A 22,459-nucleotide genomic window follows, 5' to 3' on the forward strand; every position below is an offset into this window, starting at 1 on the left:
GTATCCACCACGAATGCGATATATCCATCTATTGTTCTCGCGGGAATCTCTGTTTTCTTTTGTGTTATCTGTGTGTGCTGTCTTTTATCTGACCTATTTGTACTCTTCATTTTGCCGTTATTCTCCAGGCGCTTCTTGCGTGTCTGGAGTCACACAGCGCAAATGATGCGCGCGCGCACACACACACACACACACACACACACACACACACACACACACACACACACACACACACACACACACACACACACACACACACACACACACACACACACACACACACACACACACACACACACACACACACACACACACACACACCAACACACACACACACACACACACACACGTACCAACACGCACTAACGCACGCACACAAATACACACACATGTACGTACACTAACACACACACATACATTCGCACGCACACACACTGTAAGTATCTTGTCAGTGATGTGTAATAAATAAATAAAACATTCCAGAAATCGCTGCTTTCAGTAGCAGAGAATGGTCACTTCGCTTGATTCATGCGCCGCTATCGCCTTTCTTTCCTCACTTGAGTGGCCTTATGTGCAACCAAAGCCCAAGGCACGGGCAGAGCAATCCCTGAGCACCTCACATCTTTTTCATTGTTTTCTTTTCGAGTGATAGATCGTCGTTCGGGTGCAACACGTGCTCAAGTGTAGCTGGAACTGCATTGTACGCATTTCCGTTTCACGAAATTGTTAAGCTTACGTTCGAATAACATAAAATCCCTGTACCAACAATAACTTCTTCAGCCAGCAAACTTGATGAGACAGCTGCAAGGCGCCTGGCCAATGGCAAACGACACTTACGAACGAAAACCTCTGTGAATTTTGCCCGTGCTTACTCCTTTACATGGATTTAAATTAGGTTTACGCTGGCGCTTCGGCGTGACATACTCCTCATCGCGTCCTGTGCGGAGCGGAAGTGCAGGCAGCAGCAGTAGGAATTAAGGAGCAAACTCATAAGCTTACAATCATACCCGTGCAAATATTACGTCGCAAAGAAAATTCCGGCAGAACCCATCTGTTGATCAATGTCGACGTTAACGCGATTAGCATTTATGCAACGTAGCGACACACCGTATGGCCACCGCCAAAACGCGTCGCGTGTGAAGCGCGTATGCAGCCGGGCCCTTTTCTCGCCCTTCCCTCTGGACACTTTGCACCATCTAGTGACGCCGCCGCGAAGTCCGTGCGTGGCGCGTGCGATATTATTCAGACAAGTTTGTCTTAATGTAAATGACGCGGTTTCGGTTCCACCCAGCACCGGAAAAACCTTGCAGAATTATTTTTGTTTGTGAAGAGCGACACATACGCAACAGTGACATATGCCCAATGACCCACGCTAATCTGACGGTTGATTTCGAACCCAATTCCCTGTGTGCCTGAAGCTCTACCCATTATACCATGGTCTACTCAGTGACTCAAGTTGCCGTGAAAGAGGTTAGGCGCGGACAAACTGACAGGCATACGGAAAACTGGATGTCAAGTTCCCTAAAAGTGATAATCGCATAAAAATGAATAAATAAATAAATAAATAGCCCATTGTCTTACACCCCTTGGCGGGTCGACGGGAACGCTGTCGCGTTCCACTCTTGAAGGCGAAGCTTAAGCGTCCGCTTTGCAGCTGTTATGACGTCATATGGTAGCTACGCGGCCGCGCGCGGCGCAGGAAGGAAGAGCGTGGTTGTGCGGCTAGTATGCTTCGCATAAAAAAAAATACCGTTGTGAATTTCACACGTGAGCCAGTTTTGAATTTGTTACGTCTGCAATAACTATACTTGATTCTTTAGTGCTATGGTTGATTCTGTAAGCTTATAACCTGTGCGCCGGCTGTGTTCCAATATGCACCGTCTAATTTGTTTCATCCGCTACGTCGCGCCGTCTGGTTTTGTGTTTATTTGGGTGCAAGGGCACGACGTCACAGGGCATACCGTACATAGTGCCCGATAACAACGGTTCGTCCGTACTCCTGCCGTATGTCGCGGTTGCATCTTTTATTCAGCCTTCAGCAAGGGTTGCCCTTTCGCGGGAAACTTACGCTAATTGCGCGTGCGGCCGTTAAAGAGAGAGGTAAACTTGGAACAGAGGTCGCGCCGCGCATACGTTTCAGGCCGAGCCTCGTGAACGCTGGTGAAGTGGCATGACAACCTTGCGAAAACCAACAACCCGTTAACTGTCGCTTGTGTGCGGGGATAGCTTACTTAAATTACGCATGCCGTGGAGCAGCGCGACGCGATGGCGTCGCCAGGTTTTATGCGAAGCATAATACTAGAGCTCAACCCAGCTCCTCAGGCGCGGCGGTGTCGCCTTCAATACCACGTGACACCGTGACGTCACGACAGAGGAGAAACGGGGCTCCAACTTGCGGCGTCGCTCGCGGCGTCGCGGCGGTATATAAGCAGCTGCGCTTGCCTCTGCTAGACACTCACGAGGTGAGATGCCTCCTGGAGACAGAGCTGCTCGTTGGAATGAGAAGCGAAGGTTGCGGCGTGCTACAGAGACTGATTTTCTAGGTGGCTTTGGCTCAACTCTTGCAAGATGGGCTGGGTGGGAATCGAACCAGGGTCTCCGGAGTGTGAGACGGAGACGCTACCACTGAGCCACGAGTACGATGCTTCAAAGCGGTACAAAAGCGCCTCTAGTGAATGCGGTGTTGCCTTAGAAACGAGCTGTTTCTAAGGCTCAAGCGTGCGTCGCTTGCTCAGGCGCACATTTCGTTGCCACGCCGAACGCTGCGTTGCTCGACGCTCACCGCGTCCAATGCGGGGCGCGTAGTCGCTGCGCCGTAGCCCATTGTCTTACGCCCCTTGGCGGGTCGACGGAAACGCTCTCGCGTTCCACCCTTGAAGGCGAAGCAGAGTAACGCATGAGTTGTTTCTTCGTCTAGCCAAACCAAATATAGCCAAGCAACAGCAGTTCACCAGGCTAAACAGTGGTTCAACAACTAAAATAAAGGCTAGTATGCTTCGCATCTTGGGCTTAACCTTAGCTAAGCCACAGCCATTTTTTCTTGTATTACGGTGGTGATTTTTATCATTCCTCAGCACACTTAGGGAACACGCTCATGGGCGGTGTTGCTACTGTCAATACCTTGCAGCTTGCTGGACCTAATGGATGGATGGAATAACTTTAACGAAAGGTCCTGCGAGCTACGGGACGCAAGGTCCCATAGAGCGGGCTACTCCCACGTTGGGACCGGGAGTTGTGTCTCCCTGGCCGCATCGCGGGCTCGCTGAACAGCCCAGAGCTGCTCCGCCATGTCCGTGCTGCGTAATGCTTCTTGTAGCCTGGCGAAGTCTTGATGGCATCTTCGACTGGTCGGTTAGGATAATTTTAGCTGTGTATTACCAAGATCGTGTAAGGCGAAATGAAAACCTTATCACAAGAATGAAGCGGCATTTCGCTGCGATAATCCGGCCTAGGTACATTCAGCGGGGCCGCTTAAACTCGAAGTAAAGCTTAGTTGCTGTCTTACACCACCTCAGTAGCACTGTCGGATCGCGTTAACGCTTAGTCAAAGATGCCGTTTGAAAACGACACGTTGCTCCTTTTACACATAGACGAGTGGCAGTTGAAGCAAAAGTCATTTCCAAGCTTACATTAGGATGCGCATTTTAACGCTCACATTTCTTAGGTGCTGAAATTTGAGCTTGTGGACGCGAAGATCTGGACGTAACAGTCACTTGAGTTCGCGGCCTTACATTTCCGAGTCACTGAGGCTATTCAAGGTCGCAACATTGCCATTCGGCTGCCGCTGTCAATGTGAAAATCCTCACAGGATGCTATCTGAATACCCGGAGGTTGTCGACCCACTGATTCTACTTTATCTTTAGCGGAAAGTTTGGGCTTTGACGTGGGGACAGTGGATAATCCTCTACGCTCGGAGCGCAAGACAAAGTGTGAGTAGCGCTGATGAGTCCCAGCAGATGCGCCCCACAGTGCATAACGTTGGAGTGCGTTCGACGCAAGCAAGCAAGCAAGCAAGCAACCAAGCAAGCAAGCAAGCAAGCAAGCAAGCAATGACACGAAATACCATGCACAGGCCGTAACCTCTCTAACGGATATTGCACACTGTGACACGTCCGCAGATAGGAGACCAAGTCTGTTATTGCTTCGACACACTGCAGCGCTCGCGGATCGCTGGAGTTGTTTACGATGTTCAGAAAAGTATGAAACATTGTACAGTGGTGTCACGAGGCGCTCTTTGGTTGCACTGCGAGCGCACGCCCGGCAGAGAGTTTCTTACAAACGATGTGACGGCGTATCAAGAGCTAGGCAACGCGTATCTTTAAGAAAACGCTTGAAAGCTGCTTCTGCAAAATAAATAAGTAAGTAAGTAAATAAATAAATAAATAAATAAATAAATAAATAAATAAATAAATAAATAAATAAATAAAGAAAGAAAGAAAGAAAGAAAGAAAGAAAGAAAGAAAGAAAGAGCCGGGAGAAAGGGATTGAACGAAGCAGCGTCTCGCTGGTTCCGTCGTCTCGCAAAGCGTTTGTGTCTTTTTTAAAGTGTGTTCACATATATGTTAAAAGCAAAATAAGTGTAATCTTCGATAGTGGTATTCGGATCGTTAGTTATTTCGCTGTTAGCTGCGAAGTAAGACAAATTTGGCCACTAAAGGGCCGGCTGTGCCAAACTCTAAGCCAAGAACAACGAGAATAAAAGAAAAAAAAGGAAAGTAGGAATGAAGGAAGAAAATTTTAAAAAGTCGAAGCAACGAAATGTCAAGAAAATAAAGAAAGTTCTACTCGTGTGGCACTGGTTGTTTTACCCGTGAAGTAACAAGTGCGCAGCAGCTGGTCTTCAATGTTTTCAAATTTCTTGTGGCTTCTTAGCTCATGTTGCGTCGAGGCATTGCTGACGTAATTGGCGTGCCACCTGCGTTTTGTTACCTTTAATGACACCGTTGAACAAATAGATAAAATACAAATACAATACCGCGCTGTCTATGAGCTACAACGCGAAAGCGCTCGCACGTTGTAGCTCGTACTGAGTGCGATAGAACGACGAAGGTATTGTTCTTGCTCCTTCGTTGTGCAATACGCATTGATGTGTTATCTTGTGCTAATCCAACACCAAATTTGCTCTTTTCGATTATAGGACAACGTTTCCTTGCGCTCGTCCATCTATGATGAAGAGGTGGATGGCATTCGCCCCTTCAAGAGCGTCTTCGAGCTCAATACTACTGACGTCATGGACTTGGGTCATTACATTTGTTACTACAATGGGACCACTGATCTCACCAACGCGGGAAACGCTACGTCAGTTTACGTCTTCGTCAATGGTAGGTAACTTTGCTACTCTTTGCGTTCGCGCGCTGAGACGGTAGCTTGAAAATGCTCGCGGCATATTGGGCATTTATAACTTGCCGTAGACGTTCCCGAGCTACCCTTCTATTGTCGATATTAATGGGTCACTGACGAGAAACACTGAATCAGTTCAGCCTGATAAGATATTCTTGAGAAACAATATTTTCGTTAATTTCGCATAAGATAAAATGAAGTCCAAACTACAATTTCTTGAATTTCGCGCGAGACCGCTAGCGCCGTTACGTCAGTGACGTCTGTGTGACGTCACGAGTTTCAGTGTTTCTTTTTTTACTCGTACTTTATCTCCAGAAGAACTTCAGTTTGGTCTAGTTGCTGTTTACTGCATATCATGCTGACCGCAAATAAACACGGGGACAGCGGAAGAGAACACAAGAACCCGTGTCGTTTTTGTCTTCTCTTCCGCTGTCCCCGTCCTTATTTGCGGTCAATATATGCGTACCTAATCGGTTTTGAGGGAGTTGATGACAATGATCAAAACTTTACTGCACTTAGAAATTTGTGGTTGATCTCTCCGTTTCAGGAGTCCGTTGGATCTCGCAGCCGCTCTTGCCCTTTCGGTCAGCTCCTGCTGAACTTCGAGGTCTATACGCTGAGCAGCGTTTCCTGCCTCTACAATAGCGCGTTTCTTGCCCACCGCTCATTCGTCGGTTCTTCTGTCCTTTCTAGTTCCGTGTTGTGTTGGCAGGCCCATACGATGTGGTATAAGTCCAAAGCCTTTCAAAACTTGCTCGGCCGATTATTTGGTTCCTTCAGAATGCAATGTAGCCTTTCTTTACCGGTAAACAGTTAGCTAGACCCACGCAGACGCCTTTAAAGTCTATGACTTTAAATGGCGAATGGGCGCTGGGACTGCCCGGGCGGCGGCGTTCCCCGTCTTTCGTTATCGCATCCTTTCTGACTTACCAAGTCTCCTGTCATGATAAGAATGACTTTTTCTGGTGTTGTAGAAGTGTACCTTAAAACACGTCTGAACTTATATTTCTCTTTAGGGTCTTTTTAAGACAGAGCACACTGATTAATTTAATGATTGTGCGCAATGTACCCATCGCATTTAAATGCCACACAAGGCACAATAATAGATGCTTTCACCAGTATTATCAATGGCAGAGATTAACACTGTCTTTTACTGCATACCGGATAATGCATATACGTACTTGAATTTAGCGCATGGGACTGCGTCGTAGAACATCAGGTTGCGCTACCTTTAGAATACGCCTGCACATTCGTTTATATAAGCAATGAGCAGCTTCGTATTCTATAGCGGAACCCGAGTCGTCGCTGTTCAAGTTCTGACTTGTTGAGTGACTGCAGTACCTTGTATTACCGAGAAAACGTTTCTTCTGTGCACTTTTGCACGCGACGAAGCTGAATATCTTTTTTCACACCAACGTTCCACTGCCAGAGTTGCGCCTCGCAGTGCGGCCATTGCCGAATCCAATCATTTGAATCCACTTCCATAGCCTGGAGCCAACTGGGCTCCGACAGTGACGACTCGGGCCTAAAAAAAAGTCGTTTCAATATACCTTCCTCTCTCCACCTCTGGCGACAGCGTGAATAAGAGCTAGGTTTAATTGCGCCTTTGCCCTCCCGACCGTTCGCAGACGACTACTACCTGTTCCAGCCGGAGAAGCAGATGGACCAGCTTGTTTTCGTGACGGTACGCCACGGCGAGATGCTGGTGGTGCCGTGCCTGCCTACGCACTCGGGCGCCCACGTCCAACTCTGGAAGGACCTCGGCCAGGACGAGATGGAGGAGGTGGCGCTGCTGAAGCGCGACGTCGAGTTCGACCCGATGCGCGGCTTCGTCATCTACTACCCGCAAAGCTACTACGCCGGACACTTCATCTGCAACGGCTCGGTCCCCGGACGCGTCTACAACGACTCGTCCATGGCCGTCGTGTTCGTCTATCTGCGTGAGTATTGTCGAGCAGCCGCTCGGCGCCATCGCGAGAAAAGCACCACGCGTATACCCTTGTGGAGCACCGTGCGCCTTCTGTCGTGGCCTCTGAGATCTTCAGCGTGTCCCACGCTCTGACGATTTCGGAGGCAATGGTCGTTCCAAAAGAGAGGCCAGTTGTCATGCGCGTATGGTACAACAGGAAGCAAGAGCACCTTTAACAAAACGTCTACACAGTAGGCGGCAAACAAGACGATCGTTTTGGTCGTCTGCTTCATATCTCTTGTTAAGTGTGTTGTTTCTCCTTCTTGATAATTGCAGTTCACATGTCTACAGTGGCACAAATACAATTGATTGCGCTATAGTGCACCATGTAGAAACTGAGGTCGTGAAATGCCTGACTTCATGTTTTTAGAAATGAACACACGAAAGGCAATGCTACTTGTGGAGAAACATGTTGACACCGGTTTGCGTATAAAGAAACGTAAATAGGAAAGACCACGCATATAGAGCAAAGGGATGTTAACCCTGCAGAATACTAAAAGTGAAGCTCGCATATAGGCTCTCACAGCTAGCAGAGTATCAGTAAGTGGTGAAAATCTTAAGCCAGCACTGTTCTCGCAATAAAGACATTATTGCCAAGCGTAGAATTACACCAAAATCAAAGTGGTTATTAAGTCCTACCTGCCTGATTGCTTAGTGGCTATGGTGTTGTGCTGCTAAGCATGAGGTCGCGGGATCGAATTCCAGCCACGACGGCCTCATCTCGATTGGGACGTAATTTGAAAACACCCGTGTACTTAAATTTAGGTGCACGTTAAAGGGTCTAGGTGGTCCAAATTATTCCGGAATCCCCCACTAGAGCGTGCCACATAATGAGATTGTGCTTTTGGCACGTAAAACCCCATACTTTAATAAACATAAAAATTAAATGTAAAGTTCTACACTTCTTCAGTGTTTTCAGCATCTCGAGCAAAGGCGACACTGTTAGGTGTGAGATGCTTCACGCATGCTTCTGTTTCATGCCCTCGTGTTCCACTTTCCCGACGCTTTCTATGCTTGACAAAAATGCAGCTCCTGTGGACATAGCGCCCAGCGTGATGATTGAGAAGGAGAGCAACTTTCATCCGGTACTGAACGACTCGTTCACGCTCAACTGCACGATCACCGTGGAAATGGGCGTCATGGTCGTCTTGTCCTGGGACTACCCCGACAAGAACGTAAGTTAATTTCGCGATTCGAATGCTTTCACGAAGGCCAAAATGAGTTTGAGCTCTGGGACAGCGGTAATAAAGTCAGTCACGTGGCCCTTCTGCACAGGTTTGTCTCTTTTCTCGCCTGATTCAGCCTGGTGCACAGCTTGGTTGCGTTAAGTTGTATCTAAATGGGATAAATTTGTGACAATGCTGAACACGTGGCTTCAAATCACTGTTTTATTTTGAAATGGAAAGCTCTCCCTTCGATGTCGTCGTTTCCAAGTGTAGCCACCTTTGGCAGCCGATACGACTATTGTCGCATAACTTTTACCTTTAAAACTCATACGTCAGCTCCTTTTCAATCAAGGTGTAATGAAAGAGGCCTTCTTTGCCACAAATGACAGCAGAAACATCGTGATTACATTTGTTTTCATAAATGACTAAGTACGCGAATAAAGAAGGAAACGTCCTTCAAGTGATGCATTTATAGTATTAGAGAAAGAGCAAAAACGTGGTTCACGTTGAACTGAGTTCACGGCATTCAAGTTCTTGACTGAATGCTAAGCTTAAAAGTAACAAAACATTACGCGTAACACAGAGGGAGAATTCCCAGACACGTACTCTGCCAGCGCGCTTTTTCAGAAGACACTCTTCTTTTTCTATGGACATTCTCCTTGCTCACACGACGCTCACTTTTTGGCTATAGCGTCCTGCTCGTTAGTTCTCGTCAATGGGTCACCTATTTAAGACGTTCCCAAGAGAAAGCAAAACACGTTCTCTCCAGCCAGTTTGTCCGGCTAACTGAATTTGGCTGGCAAAACCGTTGACCTGCGCCGCCTCCTCAAGGAAAAAATCAAGAAAGAGGAAAAACAAACGTTAATCTTGCTCTTGTGCCTACAGATGTGTAACGCGAGTTCAGCATCACTTTTTTGTTTCTTTGCCTTTACTAGAGCTCACGCATCAAGAAGACCGAGGCCATCAGTTACAGCAAAACGTTCGGGCAAGACCGCTTCGTGCTATCCGTGGTGGCGTCACAGCTGACCGTTCGTGACGTGCAGAGGAGCGACGAAGGGTTGTACACGTGCTCCTGCAAGGACCATCACGGGAAGATGTACAACCACTCCGTCTTTGTCTCCGTCTACGGTAAGGGATCGACATTGACTTGGCTTGAGACCGTACTCTAACCTTCCCGACTCGGATGTGGTTCTGTAATGCTGTTTTGGTAGATATTGTTACACTATAAAAGTTCATTGAGTAGCGCAGGCGTTGACGAAGTTAAAGAGTGTGCGCAGAGCTATTCCTCCTTTTTTATTCATTTTAGTTTCGCTTCTTTTGTGCCCCAGCTTTTCCTAAGGTTTCTTAAAAAGTTCAAAGCTTGGTATAGGCATGTAGAAACATATTGTTTTCAGTTGTGGTTACTGAAAGTACCAAGACACAGTAACCTTACGTTTTCGATATAATGCTGAAAAGGAAGGAAATAAATCGAATAAAGGCTCACTGCTGTTATGCCCTTGTCCCGCCACGCTTTGCCGTTCTATTTTCACCTTGCTGCTGTTCCAATCGCGAAAACTAAAATGACAAGCGCACGGTCAGTAAATGCATTCATCAAATGCCCTCAGTGCCGGCACATGCAAACATAACCACATACGAGTAAAAGAGGCTCTTTATTCATTCAAAGTCAATGCCACTAACGCTTCCCGATTACTCCCACGATTGAAGATGCAGAGTGCGCGTCGCCCTTTCATCGATCCGGCCGCTTTGTAGCTGTAAGAAATCGTGGCCATGTTTAGTAAGGAGTCGAAATGAACGGATCTCCAAATAAATATAAGGATTGCTGAAAACTCGCTGCCCGTATAGGGCGACTAGCGAGAAAACCGTAGAGAGGTTTTAACTGACGAAGACCTTGACTCTCAAGGCGACCGGATCTCAGAAATGCTTCGCCTCCGAGCTCTTCGGAGAGGCAAGCGGCCGTCCCGAAGCCTTCGCGCCACGTTGGCGTCACGGCGTAATTAATACACACCGCCTCGGTGATCCTTATCGTCCTAGTAGCGTGGTGCGTGACCCTTGACCATGAACCAGCGCTTGCTCTGTGCCGTGTGTTGTCGTATGCGTATACCGCTGACGCTTCGTGCGTTCATTGTCGCTATTTGACGTTTTCTTCTTTTGTTTCTTCCTTCCCATTTTATTTCTTTTCATTTCTTTAGCGTACTCACGCCTGCTTGCCACTTTCGCAAGATATTTCCTAATCTATGCGTTCGTGCGTATACTAGAGCGCTTTGGTGTCCGTATACGTTCAAGGACGCAGGATGCAAACGAAAGGGGCCGATAAGGGGTGGTGGCATCATGAGGTGGCTTTAAGAGAGAGAGAGAGAAGTCATAAGGGAAAGGTAGGGAGGCTAACCAGTCTGAGCCGCGTAGGCCACCCTGCACTGGGGTAGCAGGAAAGGGGATTGAAAGAGGAGAAGGAATAAAAGGTCACGGTGTCCACTGTTACGCACACAAGCGTGCACCACTGAGTCACTCACAGGCGGTCATTCAGGCTGGTCCATTTCAAGAAATGTACTAGCGTCTTTGTGGCCTTGCACATAGCAGTCGCACGAGGCCACGCGCCCAAGATCTCCTTTGTGAAAGGACGGTCGTGTAAGTGCTCCAAAGCTTTAACTTTCTTCATTACCATATGTGCGCATTCTCACTTTACCCGTTAATGCGCTTTGAAAAATAAGGAAAAGAAAAAAGAACTAGAAGGAAAATTATTACTTCCGCGTAGCCTAGCCGGATAACCGGTAACCTTGCTGCTTGCTGAACTTGCAGCATGGTGCAATGCTGAGCTTGCGAATATAGTGTTGCAGCCACAAGCTTGCATAACTCTATAGCAGTAGGAGGGTGGTCCGGACTTAGCCTTGCACAGGCATGCCGGCAATCGCTCCGTCCGAGCGTCTCCTTTTAAGTGCATGGATAAACGTGCCAGAGAGTTAATCACAGCGTGAGCAGTTCTAAAGCTCTGCCATGGCAGATCAAGGCGAATTAAAGTAGCAGGGATGGAACGATGCCACTCGACCAAGTTCACCCCGTATATGCTCAATGAAAAAGTCTGCAGCACGAAATGACTCGTGAAGTTTATGATTACTTGTTAAACGTCACCACTCTCAATCGGTGCCGTTAAAAAAATGCATAAATATATGCTCTATAATACATTTTGTGGGTGTACGTTTAATATCGTTAGTCACGGGTTTGAGATTTGAATGTTGACACAAAGTGTTGTTAAGATACGAGTTCACGCGTTACCATGTGTTTAAAGCCTCGTGTCCCGCCCATCTGCACATGCTGCAGAAAGGTGAAGGCAAACGCAAAAGATTGATACCCGCAGTATGCGTCGTGTTGGCGGCCCCGCAGCGACCCATGGGACGAAGAGCAAAAGGTGGAGGGGCAACATTGAACCGACCTTATTTGAGACACGTCGTCCAAGCCGGAGATGCCACTGCGCGTCTGAAGCTGGTCACTAAGTTCCGTTGAACTTCGTGTTGGAATGTGCAATGCAGCCTTATACCGACACACTTTGTGACCTACGTATTTAAGTATACATAGGGTGTTTTAACTTCCAGCTGAAAGTAGGTTGGAGTGCGGTGCCGCCAACAAGTTCCTCTTTTATCTGGACGAGCCGCGGGCACGTGGGTTTACGCTTAAAGGGAAGCTGGAGAGGTTTTACAATAGGAAAAGTTACGGTGGTTTCGAAGGCTGGCCACAGTATAATTCAACTGCGAAGTTATTTTCTCGATTGTCCACGTAGCAGCGCTGCAATCGCCGTTTAAATTTTCGTTGAAGCTGCCCCCCCCCCCCCCCCTTCCTCTCGCGCGCCAAGCATAGCGGCGAAAGACGGGGCGCGAGGATGACGTCATTACAGGGGTCACGTGAGCGCTCTATTCGAATCGCGCACCCCGCCGATACGTAAGATGACGTCGCGATCATCTTCGCCATCAGAACCCGTCAAACGACGCGAGGCGTCTCCCACAGTCGCTGCGGCTTGTTTTTGCTAAATTAGGCGAATAGCGGTGACTTCTGGCATGTTAAAGTATGATTTTCATATTCAGGGGGTGAAAAACTATAATCATTCTCTGAAAGCTCACATTTTTTAAAAAGTGCTTCAGCTGCCCTTTAAGTCGCTGTAACTTTTGTAGGCCTTGTCACGGCTCCGATGAAACGCGAATTTCGGACAGTAGCATTCACGTGCGGGAGTCTTTCAACGATTTACTGCAGCGTATTTCTGTACGGACAGCATGTGCCGGCCACCTTTCGAGTCCTGAGCTTGGCGGCGCTGATCAAACTTTATTGTGGAACGCTGCACAAGAGAGCTAATTGTCACATGCCTACGCTAGAATTTCCAAATGTGGGTTAAAACTCCGTTTTTTTATTCTTTTGGTCCTGCTTACGTCGAATCTAAAGGATGCATCAGGTGATTGAAAGAGAGAGAGAGAAGACAGGAAAGGCAGAGAGGTTAACCAGACGGACGTCTGGTTTGCTACCCTGCACTTGGGGAAGAGTGTACGGGCATGGAGAAAGAGAGAGAGAGCACAGTTTCGCGCACAGTTGAAGGTTCGCACCGAGCCTGCACACGGCATCAGGTGATTGAATTGTTGCGTATATGGCTTCTGGCTTGTTTCTAGACACACATACACACACAAAAAAGAAGTTATTGTGCGCTTTTGGTAATTATTAACTTGTTAGCAGTGCGGGTCTCTATATAGGTAATGGAGTGGTAAATGTCGGTCGCAATGCCAAACGTCGTTCTTGCACTGCGCGCAGAGTCCGAACAGCTGGCGCACGTGAACCTGACCACAGACCTGGACACCTCGGAGACGCTGGTCTTCCCCGAGGGAGGCACCTTCAAGATGGTGGTCACGGTGGAGGCGCACCCGAGCTTCGCCGAGACGCGCTTCTGGTGGCTGAAGGACGGAGCGCTGCTCAACGACGGCCGGGACCTGCGCCTCTCGTACCGCGAGCCGCGCGCCGTGCTCGAGAAGGCGAACGCGCGCTTCGACGACAGCGGCGTGTACACGCTGTACGCGCGCATACAGAACGCCACCTCCAAGATCAGCGTCAACGTCAGCATCTCGTGTGAGCACGCCGATCGCTCTGCGCCACTGGGTTATGGCTTGCAGAGAGAGAGAGAGAGAGAGAGAGAGAGAGAGAGAGAGAGAGAGAGATATCTTTAATGAGAACCAGCGGTTTAGCTGGCTGGGCCTAGGCCTCCCACGATCGGACGTCGAGGTTTTGCCTCTTCGCCGCTTCGTAGGCCTTCTGGGTAGCCCAGAGTTGGTCGTCGAGATGGGAGTTGCGCAGGGCGCCGTGCCATCTCGACGAGATGGTCACGGGATTAAGGTCTGGTATTGATGTTTGCACTCCCATAGCATGTGGGGGAGTGTTGCTGATTGAGTTTTGCAGATCTTGCACGTCTGGCTCGGGTAGATGTCGGTGTGATAGCGTGTGAGGGAGGGGTATGTATTGGTCTGTAACAGGCGAAGGGTGGTTGCCTGTGCTTTGTTTAACTTGCGGTGAGGGGTGGGGAAGGTTCTTCTTGCGACCGAGAGAGAAAAGAAAAATGAGACTACAGATTTCAGTTTCTTCTAGTCGTTGGTGATCTATAACGTTGCTTCCAAGGGCCGCGAAAGGCGCAGTAGCGAAGGGCTCGGGATTAATTTTGACTGAATGGTGTTACCAAACGTGCACGCAATATGAGCACCCGGAAATTTGAACATTTAAATTACACTGGAGTGCGACCAGCGCTTCGATATCCTTCAAGTTATGTCAAATCAAATGTAAAAATACGTCGCCAAATTAAGTCGCAATGATTTTATTCTATGCACACGTTTGTGCGAATTTATGTAAGCCTTCGCTCTTGGTGAAGCGTCTGGTGATATATATATATATATATATATATATATATATATATATATATATATATATATATATATATATATATATATATATATATATATATATATATATATATATATATATATATATATATATATATATATATATATATATGTGTGTGTGTGTGTGTGTGTGTGTGTGTGTGTGTGTGTGTGTGTGTGTGTGTGTGTTTGCGTGTCTATCGAAACAAACATGCGTAATGGAGTTAACCTTAGGCCTTGCTATAAAATGGCTTAGACGCACGTATATTATAGTGCGGAGAAATATACATTGCATCTGAACCGCACGTTTTTTCTACCGCCCCTCCGACCGCAGCCAAGCCCGTGGTGACGGTGGTGAACAACACGGAGCTGTACGCGTACGGCTCCGACTACGCGCTGGTGTGCACCGTGAAAGGGAGCCAGCCCCTGCGCGCCTGGTGGGAGTGGCGCGAGTGCGTGGATCCGCGCACGTGCGACGACCAGGCTCCCCGCCGCGCGTTCCAGCGCCTGGCCGCCGCCAACAGCCAGCACCGAAACGCCGGCGCCCCGCCGGGACAGCTGGTGCGCAGCACCGAGGGGCTGCGGCACCGCAACCTCACCATTCGGCTTCGCGCCCGCCAGTCGGGCCTGTACCGGTGCGTGGCCGCCAATTCGCTCGGCACCGGACTCAGCGTCGCCAGGTTCTACGTCACCGGTGGGTGCGCCTCTCGCGTGTATGCCCGCTCACTGTGGGAGTCTCGAGCTGTAATTGTTTCGGTTCGCTCTATAGAATTAAAGAGAAGAGGGAAAGAGAGGAGTATAAGAAGGCAGGGATGTTAACCAGTCAAGAGTCTGGTTCGCTATCCTACGCCGGGGGAAGGGAGAAGGGGAAGAGAGAGAAGGTGAAGTACGGAGAGTACTCGAGCTAAAGCCGCTCGCGCAAACCAGAAGTTCTGAGAAAGGCGCGTAGAGAGTAGACCTTTAGTTGACAGACTCGCATTTCCAGTGAAGAACAGGTAACGGATAGCTGAAAACAACACGTGATTGAGAGGGGGAAGAAACGGACTGAGACAGCGAGAGAAAGGGAGCGAGAGATAATTTTGCGGCTAATTTTCAAGAAGGAAGTGGTAAATATTGGTTTTCATCTTTAATTCAGTGCATATACAGGTATCTGTAAGTCGTACTTTCACATTTTTCACTTGTTCTTCTTTTTTCATTTATATTGTATTTCTCAATATTATGTATACGCTCCTGACCTCTCCTGCCACCCGATCCTTGGCTAATCCACCAGAGTGGTTTGCCCCAATACACCAAGGAGCAACCAATCACTTTCGTGATGCAGGTAGCGGCCTTCGGCTTGCTTATACTACATATATTTTGTTATTTCGTTTTCACTGCACTTGTTAACTTGTCACTTTCAGTGGCTTCGCTCGTTCTCCTATTCGGTGCTTTGCGCATTTTTCTTGACCTGAAGCTTCTTGTTTATACCATTGCTTTCTTCTTCTTTAAAATAAAGCAATACGCGTCGATTCCCAGCTCGGTTAGTCTCTCGTCAACTTTTATTTGTGTTGCTGTTTGACTTTGCACAGACGCGAGAAATGGCTTCGAGATCATCGCGTCGGACGTCATACCCGTGGACCAGGACCGCGTGATGCTGAGCTGCCTGGCCAGCCAGTTCAAGTACGAAGGCCTCACCTGGAAATGGAAGCCAAAAGGTTCCTCGGAACTCGTCAGCCTTAACGTCACTGGTAACGGTGGTTCTCAATTCTCAAAACATTTCTCTCTGCATCAGGTCTCTCTCGCAGTGACTGCTCCATATGGTATAATGAGCGAAAATTGTTAAGCAAGGCCTCCCACGGTGATGGTCGGACTCCCAAGTTGCCGATGCAAAGAGCGCTAGCTTCCGCAGCAACCGAGCTGCAGGATGGGCACCTCACCGAACGCCAACTGTTGCAGTCTTTTAAGACGAACGCGCTGTGTACATGGCACGAGAGCCTTGGGGCGCACGAAGGTTTTAGGTGCTGTGGCGCAGCGCTTGGGAATGACAGCCTCCTCTTCTACCGCCGCCAGTTTCGCACACAGCCCCAGGCAGTTATTATGCGACGTGGTAAGGAATCGAATCCGCGACCACGTGCTCGGTAACATAACACTGTTGTGCCACAACAGCCGCGCCAGTCATCATCCTTTATCCATTTAACGAGTTACAGTTGCGTAAAAGCCGAAGACATATCGTGTTCGTTGCTAACAACACGCCCCCCCCCCCTCTCCGGTCTATAATAAACAAATCAATCAATCAACAGCCACTTCGCCACCCAACAATGGCTGTCAGCGTGCGTTCGACGCAGTACTTAGCATGATTTGTTGTTCCCCGCTTCCAAGTTGCTTAGCGTGTCGCTATAAGACATGTATAACACGTGGGAATTTAGATCGCGTGCGTTTAGTACGGTTTGGCGAGTGTCTCAAGCTTCCAGTTCAGTCGAGCGTGTTAGGAGCGTGGTTGATGTTTCCCGTTCGCGCAGGTGTCCTGGACATAAAGATGTCGTCGACGGCGTTCTCCGAAAACCTGACCCTGCACTTCAACCCCATCGGTAGAAATCAGTCGGGCGAGTACCAGTGCATTGGTTCCGTCCGTGGCGGAGGAGCGCAGAGACACATCGAGTTCATCAACGTTGCCGTGCGAGGTACGTACGTCCGATTCAAGCAGTTCTCGCTACACAACCTTCGTGAATTCGGTCCCGACATATTGACCCTTTTCGCGGAGCAGTTTGTTCTAAAGAAACGAGGTGGCGCTTTCGGCGGCGCGTCACACGTCGCCTCAGTCACAGCGCACGAATGCGAAACCATCAACGCTTCCACCTTGCTTCTGTGCAATCAGCTGTCAGAAATGCAACTGAGTTTTCTCTAACGCACTGTGCTCAAATAATGCCGGATTGAATCGTGTTGATTGAAGACATGTGCAGTAGCTGGCTGCAAAAATAGGGACCGGCATATTAAGGAATGGAATGAATCTGTGTAGCCAAGTTCGCGGACCGTTGCTACAACTGCCCGCACGTGTTACCGGCACGTCGAAACGTACGGCTTTCTTCGAGGATACAGAAATTAGCTCATCCCCCAGCGTTGTATCGCTAACCTTCAAAGGAAGCGCTTCAGCCCAGGGACGTCGTCAAGAGTGAGTACCGCTCGTTGAACAATGACAAGGGAGTAGCGCCGCTTTCGGTCATAGTATACGTTTCGCGCACAGTTACCTACGCACATCTACCCCAAGTGGCACGGAATCTTACGCCCACTCTATCGCCAGCGCGTCAATAAGTTAATGGGCGCACACTTGAATATATGCGCACCATATACGCACAATAAATGACGGACTACGATGACAGCGCGCGAATGGTCGAAGCCGTATGTTTCGTGACGGTCCACAAGAGTAAGCGAGTTACCATCGATAATACATCTTTTCTACAAGGTATTACAATGTACAAAACGGCTACGTTTCAAGTCTTGCGTGCAGCAAGAACAAATATATAGGAACTGAGCTCACCTGCGAGCGATTAGGCAGCAATAATCAGATAGTGACCGCGCCAAGGAAATTCACTGAGTAAGAAATCTGACAAGCAGCCGCTGCTTCAAGATATTTGCCAAATAAGGAATGAAGAACGAAACACAGTAGTCCTTATTGAATTCATGTGCGGAAAGTTTGGATAGCTTGGAATACCTATTTAGCCTCGCTTTTAAAATAAGCGCCATATACGCGGCTTGCGTCGTTCTGGCACAGCTTAATCAGTTCTGAAAGCACTTTTGCATATTGGATGAAGCTGTGGCCAAAGATTCGCCTCGTCCACCCAGTCACAGTTTACGACATGTCCCGAAACAGAGGTTTGCTAAGCCACACCGGCGTCATACACACCCATTATAAACGCGGAGGAGGCAGTTGATGCAAGCACTGGACGCGTAACCACGTGATCAAACATGGCAGCGTCCACGGGATCGCCGCGAAAAGGGCCAATATTAGAACAGCATTCAAGACTGCCGAAAATGTAATTTCCGGCTGGTGGGAGAACAGGGAATTTCCGGTGGTGGATACGGGGACACTGTCGACAGGTATCGCACCGAGCGATATTTTGGGCTGTCAATGACGCGTTTGTAGAACCATGCGTGTTCATAGGAAGAGTACTTGGCGAAATTTTTATTTTTTTCAGTGCCTTGTTACTTGCACATATACAGGGTGTCCCACGTAACTTGAGCCCAACATTAAATATATGCAAACACCACTTAGCTGGGCAGAACCAAGGTAATGTCGTTTGCTGTCGCTTGTAGATATACTCAGATTATTTTTTCATTCCACCTAATTAGATCATTAGTCTTAATTAATTCATCAGCTTCTCAAATTTTATAATTAGATGAAAAGAAGTACCAATGAGAAAATTCTAGAGCAACATGAAAAACTACCGATACAGCTTTCTGTTGCTCAATGCGTACTACATAAAATTGTTTTTCCGAGCATGAAAGAAGCCCGCAAATGCACGCCAAATGGCCGCTCAAAAACTTTTCATTTATTCGGAACCGGACGACGGGCTCGCTGCGTGTGACCCATTCAGCCGCACGATGTTGCCCCTTCTTCTTAACTTTAACGCCGTAAAATCAGCTTACAAAGCTCACAGGCAAAGTCCACATCACTTCAAAACTTCAGGAGTCGGGACATCTGTGCAGATTCCTCGCGGATACACCATGTTGTTAGCGCTAGCGTGTAGAGCGAAAAATGTTTCGTGCATACTGGAAGAAAGCACGCGTGAAGGGGGTTTGCGTGCATGCGTTTGCAGTGACACATTAACGAACATTGTGATCACGTCTGCAGTCTCCTCAAGCGTCTAAAGACGGCAAAAAGGAAAAAAAAAGAAAAGACGCTTCACTTTTGCTGCGTTTCCCTGTGCTTCCTCTCTGCGCAGATATGCGTCCACCGGAGTTCAACAAAACCAACCTGAGGAACGATGTGCTCAGCGACGTGTCGTACATCGACCTGCAGTGCACGGCGACCGGCCTGCCCGAGCCCAGTATCTCGTGGTTAAAGGACGGCAAACCGCTTAATATGAGCGGCATCGACCGCTTAGACGAGGGCCGCTGGCTCGTCAAGCGCAAGGTGACGCTCCAAGACAGCGGATTCTACCAGTGCCGCGCCGAGAATAGGGCCGGCGCCATCTTCGCCAACACCACCATCAATGTCGCCAGCGGTACGTATACAATACATCCACACAGGGCTTCGGAGGTTGTGTCGCGAGCGAGAACTACCTTAGAGCATGCGCGAACACTGCTCGACCTGTTTAGGCTGTGACAACTCTCACACTAATGCGCTTAATTCTCATCACACAGGCGCGCGTAAGGTAGGGTAAGGTTAACCGAAAAAACAGGCTGAAGGTTGGGAAGGACTAGCTCCCCGCTGCTCGATTCTATTTCCGAGTAGTCACAAAAACACGTGTATTACAGTGAACAACGCATGCTACACACTGAGAATTTCGTAGGCAGTTTGGACCAACAAACTTCACGGTACAAACAAAACCTCCAAGCTGGACCGTCGGCTGTGAAGACGTGCTCTTTTTCTTTCAAGTTTTCTAGTCGTTAAGCTACCAGACAGGGAATGAAGAGGTTTAGGCTTTCTGTCTAATTTGTTCTTTCTCACAAATGCGCTGCCCTCAACACTGCGTTGTTGTTGGTAGTAGGCGACGTTCCATTGTATCGGCTCTTCAGGCGTAACCCGATATAACGCCAGCCAAACTTCGGTGATCTTTACAGAATCTGACGTGACAAACAATTTTCCATTCTTTCAGGAATACCAGCTCCCGTCATGAATTCCACTCACGTCGCCTTGATAAGCGTCGTCTTCATCATCGCCATCATTTGCTTCCTCATCGTGCTTGTTTACTGCAAGAAATATCGGGCGCACATGGTGAGTGTATCGCTATCTTATTCGGCTGAATGCTTGACTGAGTAGAATAAAATGGTACACATTTTTGCTGCTAATATCACTACTCTCTCTAAAAAAAACATTTGATGTCACGCTACATTCTAGGCGGGAACGTCAAGGATGCACACGATGCCCTCCAATAGTGCCTTAACTAAGGATTCCATACGGCACTGCTCTAACTAACTTGGGTTCTGCCGGAAGTAGTCTTTTGCATTAAAATGTTACTTTTTTTCAATTTAACGAACGGTAAACAAGGAAACGTGCAATAATGGAAGGCAAGTGGTGACGCCGACCGTAATATTCCTGCACCAATTCTTCGTTAGTTAATAGATTTCAGCTTGCGTCTATTCCTGTGTAGTTAATTGTCATTTACTCAGAAAGGACTACGTTGGCGTTCTAAAGTAAAGTAAGACTCAACCTAGGGAGTTTGGATATATTTTTATGCGTCATATTAAAATAGTATCAAGTCTGTAACGTCGCAGTAATGGAGGTCATAGCGCAGCATTAACACGGACAAGGAAGACGACAGGACGATGTCATTCTTGTACGTGTCAGGTATGGGCCAAGGGCCCATCACTCGCAAGAACCTCTTATAATAAAACCAGTTGTAAGGTAATTTTTTGTCCGATTCTAATATCATTACATCAGGACCTATGATACCTATCGTACGGGAAGGGTGCCAGCCAATGGCAATGAGAACTTAGGTACGAAACGCTTTGTGAATTCGGCCTCAGAGCTGGTATGCGCAAAACGTGCTTACTTTAGTAAATCTTGCAAGAACAAACACAATTCAGCTGTGACAGTGGCATATTATTAGCGAAGGTCGCCCTACAATCAGAAAAAGTTTCTACGAACGAAAACCTTTGTGAATTCAGTTCCGGAAGGCAGAATTCACAAAAGCGAGTCGTTCGTAAGTGGCGTCCGCCATTGGCCGTCCGCCTTCGCTAATAGTATGTCCAGCATCAGGATTGCCTGGAATACTTGTGTACTAACAATTATAGCGTGCGAGCTCTTCGTGAATGCGGGTCCAAGGACTGAATTTACAAACCTTTTCTTTGGTAAGAACAGTTTGCTATTGGCCGGCCGCCCTTGCTTATTATATGTAAAACATCGCGATTGGCTAGTAATGCTCTTACGAAGAGTTTTGACGTAAGAATCCCTTTTGTGAATACTGACCCAGTTCTTTTCCACCAAACGAAAAAAAAAAGAAACCGGAATTTTGAAAGGATAACATGTGAGACTTACCGTTACTCTTCAGTTTCCTTTTAAAGGTCAAAGTGCTCATCGGTCCGCTTGATTTCATTTGTTTGTTCTTTTTTTTTGTCACCGCAGAAGGAAGAAAAAGAGATGGAGCTGTTGAACAAGACCCTCTTCGACAAAGGCCAGGTGAACATGTTCAACCCTGACCTCCCCCTGTGCGAGCAAGTGGAGCTGCTGCCGTACGACCAACGTTGGGAGTTCCCAAAAGATCGTCTCAAGCTCGGTACGTAAGCACTGCTGTGGCTGAGTGCCCGACAGGTTCAGCTGATGAGCAGGAATTCGCGTGCTCGATCAACAACTTGGTTTGATTTCTGGACCGCTGAATTCCGCGGGAGCGGAATGCAAGAGCACTCGATCGCTCAAATATTGGTGCTCGTTAAAGCCATAAGCAGTAAGAATTCGTTCTTAGTCACCCGAAAAGAAATAGGGTCAGTACCCACTAAAAAACTGTTCGTTCGTTCCTAAGTCGCTCGTAAGAGAAAATTTCAGCCAATCCTGATGCTCGATATGCCATTTAACGATCGGCGGTCGGCGAACGGGAAGGAAGAAGCACTTACACGCTAAAGGCTTTGTGAATTGAGCCTTTCACTACTATGCCCTCTGCCAATGACCAAACCGTAACTGTACTCGTAGAGTTGTTTGTATTAGTATTGCCAAAGACGAGCCGTACTCGTCCAGACCACCGTTGCTTCTGCTTTACTTACAGGAGATGAGCTGCGCTCGTCGAGTCAGTTCGCGTCATGCATTTGAGTTTCGGCATTTGAACGTATTCCTCAATGCTCTCGATTCTTGTCGTTATCATTTGTTCAGATAGACACACTCAAACTCTACCGTGTGCTGCGTGAAACCTACACTTTCAGAGTAGATGTCTTTCATTAATATTTCGGGGTGAGAT

At 48.0% G+C, this 22,459-nt stretch overlaps 1 protein-coding gene across 2 annotated transcripts in view; it reads left to right on the forward strand.

Moving 5' to 3' along the window:
* The window catches only part of Pvr (PDGF- and VEGF-receptor related), a 93,068-nt gene that overhangs the window by 60,781 nt on the left and 9,828 nt on the right, over positions 1-22,459 (forward strand). For both annotated transcript variants that reach the window (XM_065446844.1, XM_065446843.1), the window contains exons 3-13: positions 5,138-5,321; positions 6,969-7,280; positions 8,339-8,484; positions 9,411-9,603; positions 13,261-13,572; positions 14,707-15,066; positions 15,941-16,099; positions 16,871-17,032; positions 19,292-19,573; positions 20,168-20,286; positions 21,637-21,787. In XM_065446844.1, coding sequence (XP_065302916.1) covers positions 5,138-5,321; positions 6,969-7,280; positions 8,339-8,484; positions 9,411-9,603; positions 13,261-13,572; positions 14,707-15,066; positions 15,941-16,099; positions 16,871-17,032; positions 19,292-19,573; positions 20,168-20,286; positions 21,637-21,787 — 2,380 coding nt within the window. The remainder of the gene's footprint in view (positions 1-5,137; positions 5,322-6,968; positions 7,281-8,338; positions 8,485-9,410; positions 9,604-13,260; positions 13,573-14,706; positions 15,067-15,940; positions 16,100-16,870; positions 17,033-19,291; positions 19,574-20,167; positions 20,287-21,636; positions 21,788-22,459) is intronic.

The sequence above is a fragment of the Dermacentor albipictus genome, chromosome 3, assembly GCF_038994185.2.
Source record: "Dermacentor albipictus isolate Rhodes 1998 colony chromosome 3, USDA_Dalb.pri_finalv2, whole genome shotgun sequence".
Lineage (NCBI taxonomy): Eukaryota > Metazoa > Arthropoda > Arachnida > Ixodida > Ixodidae > Dermacentor > Dermacentor albipictus.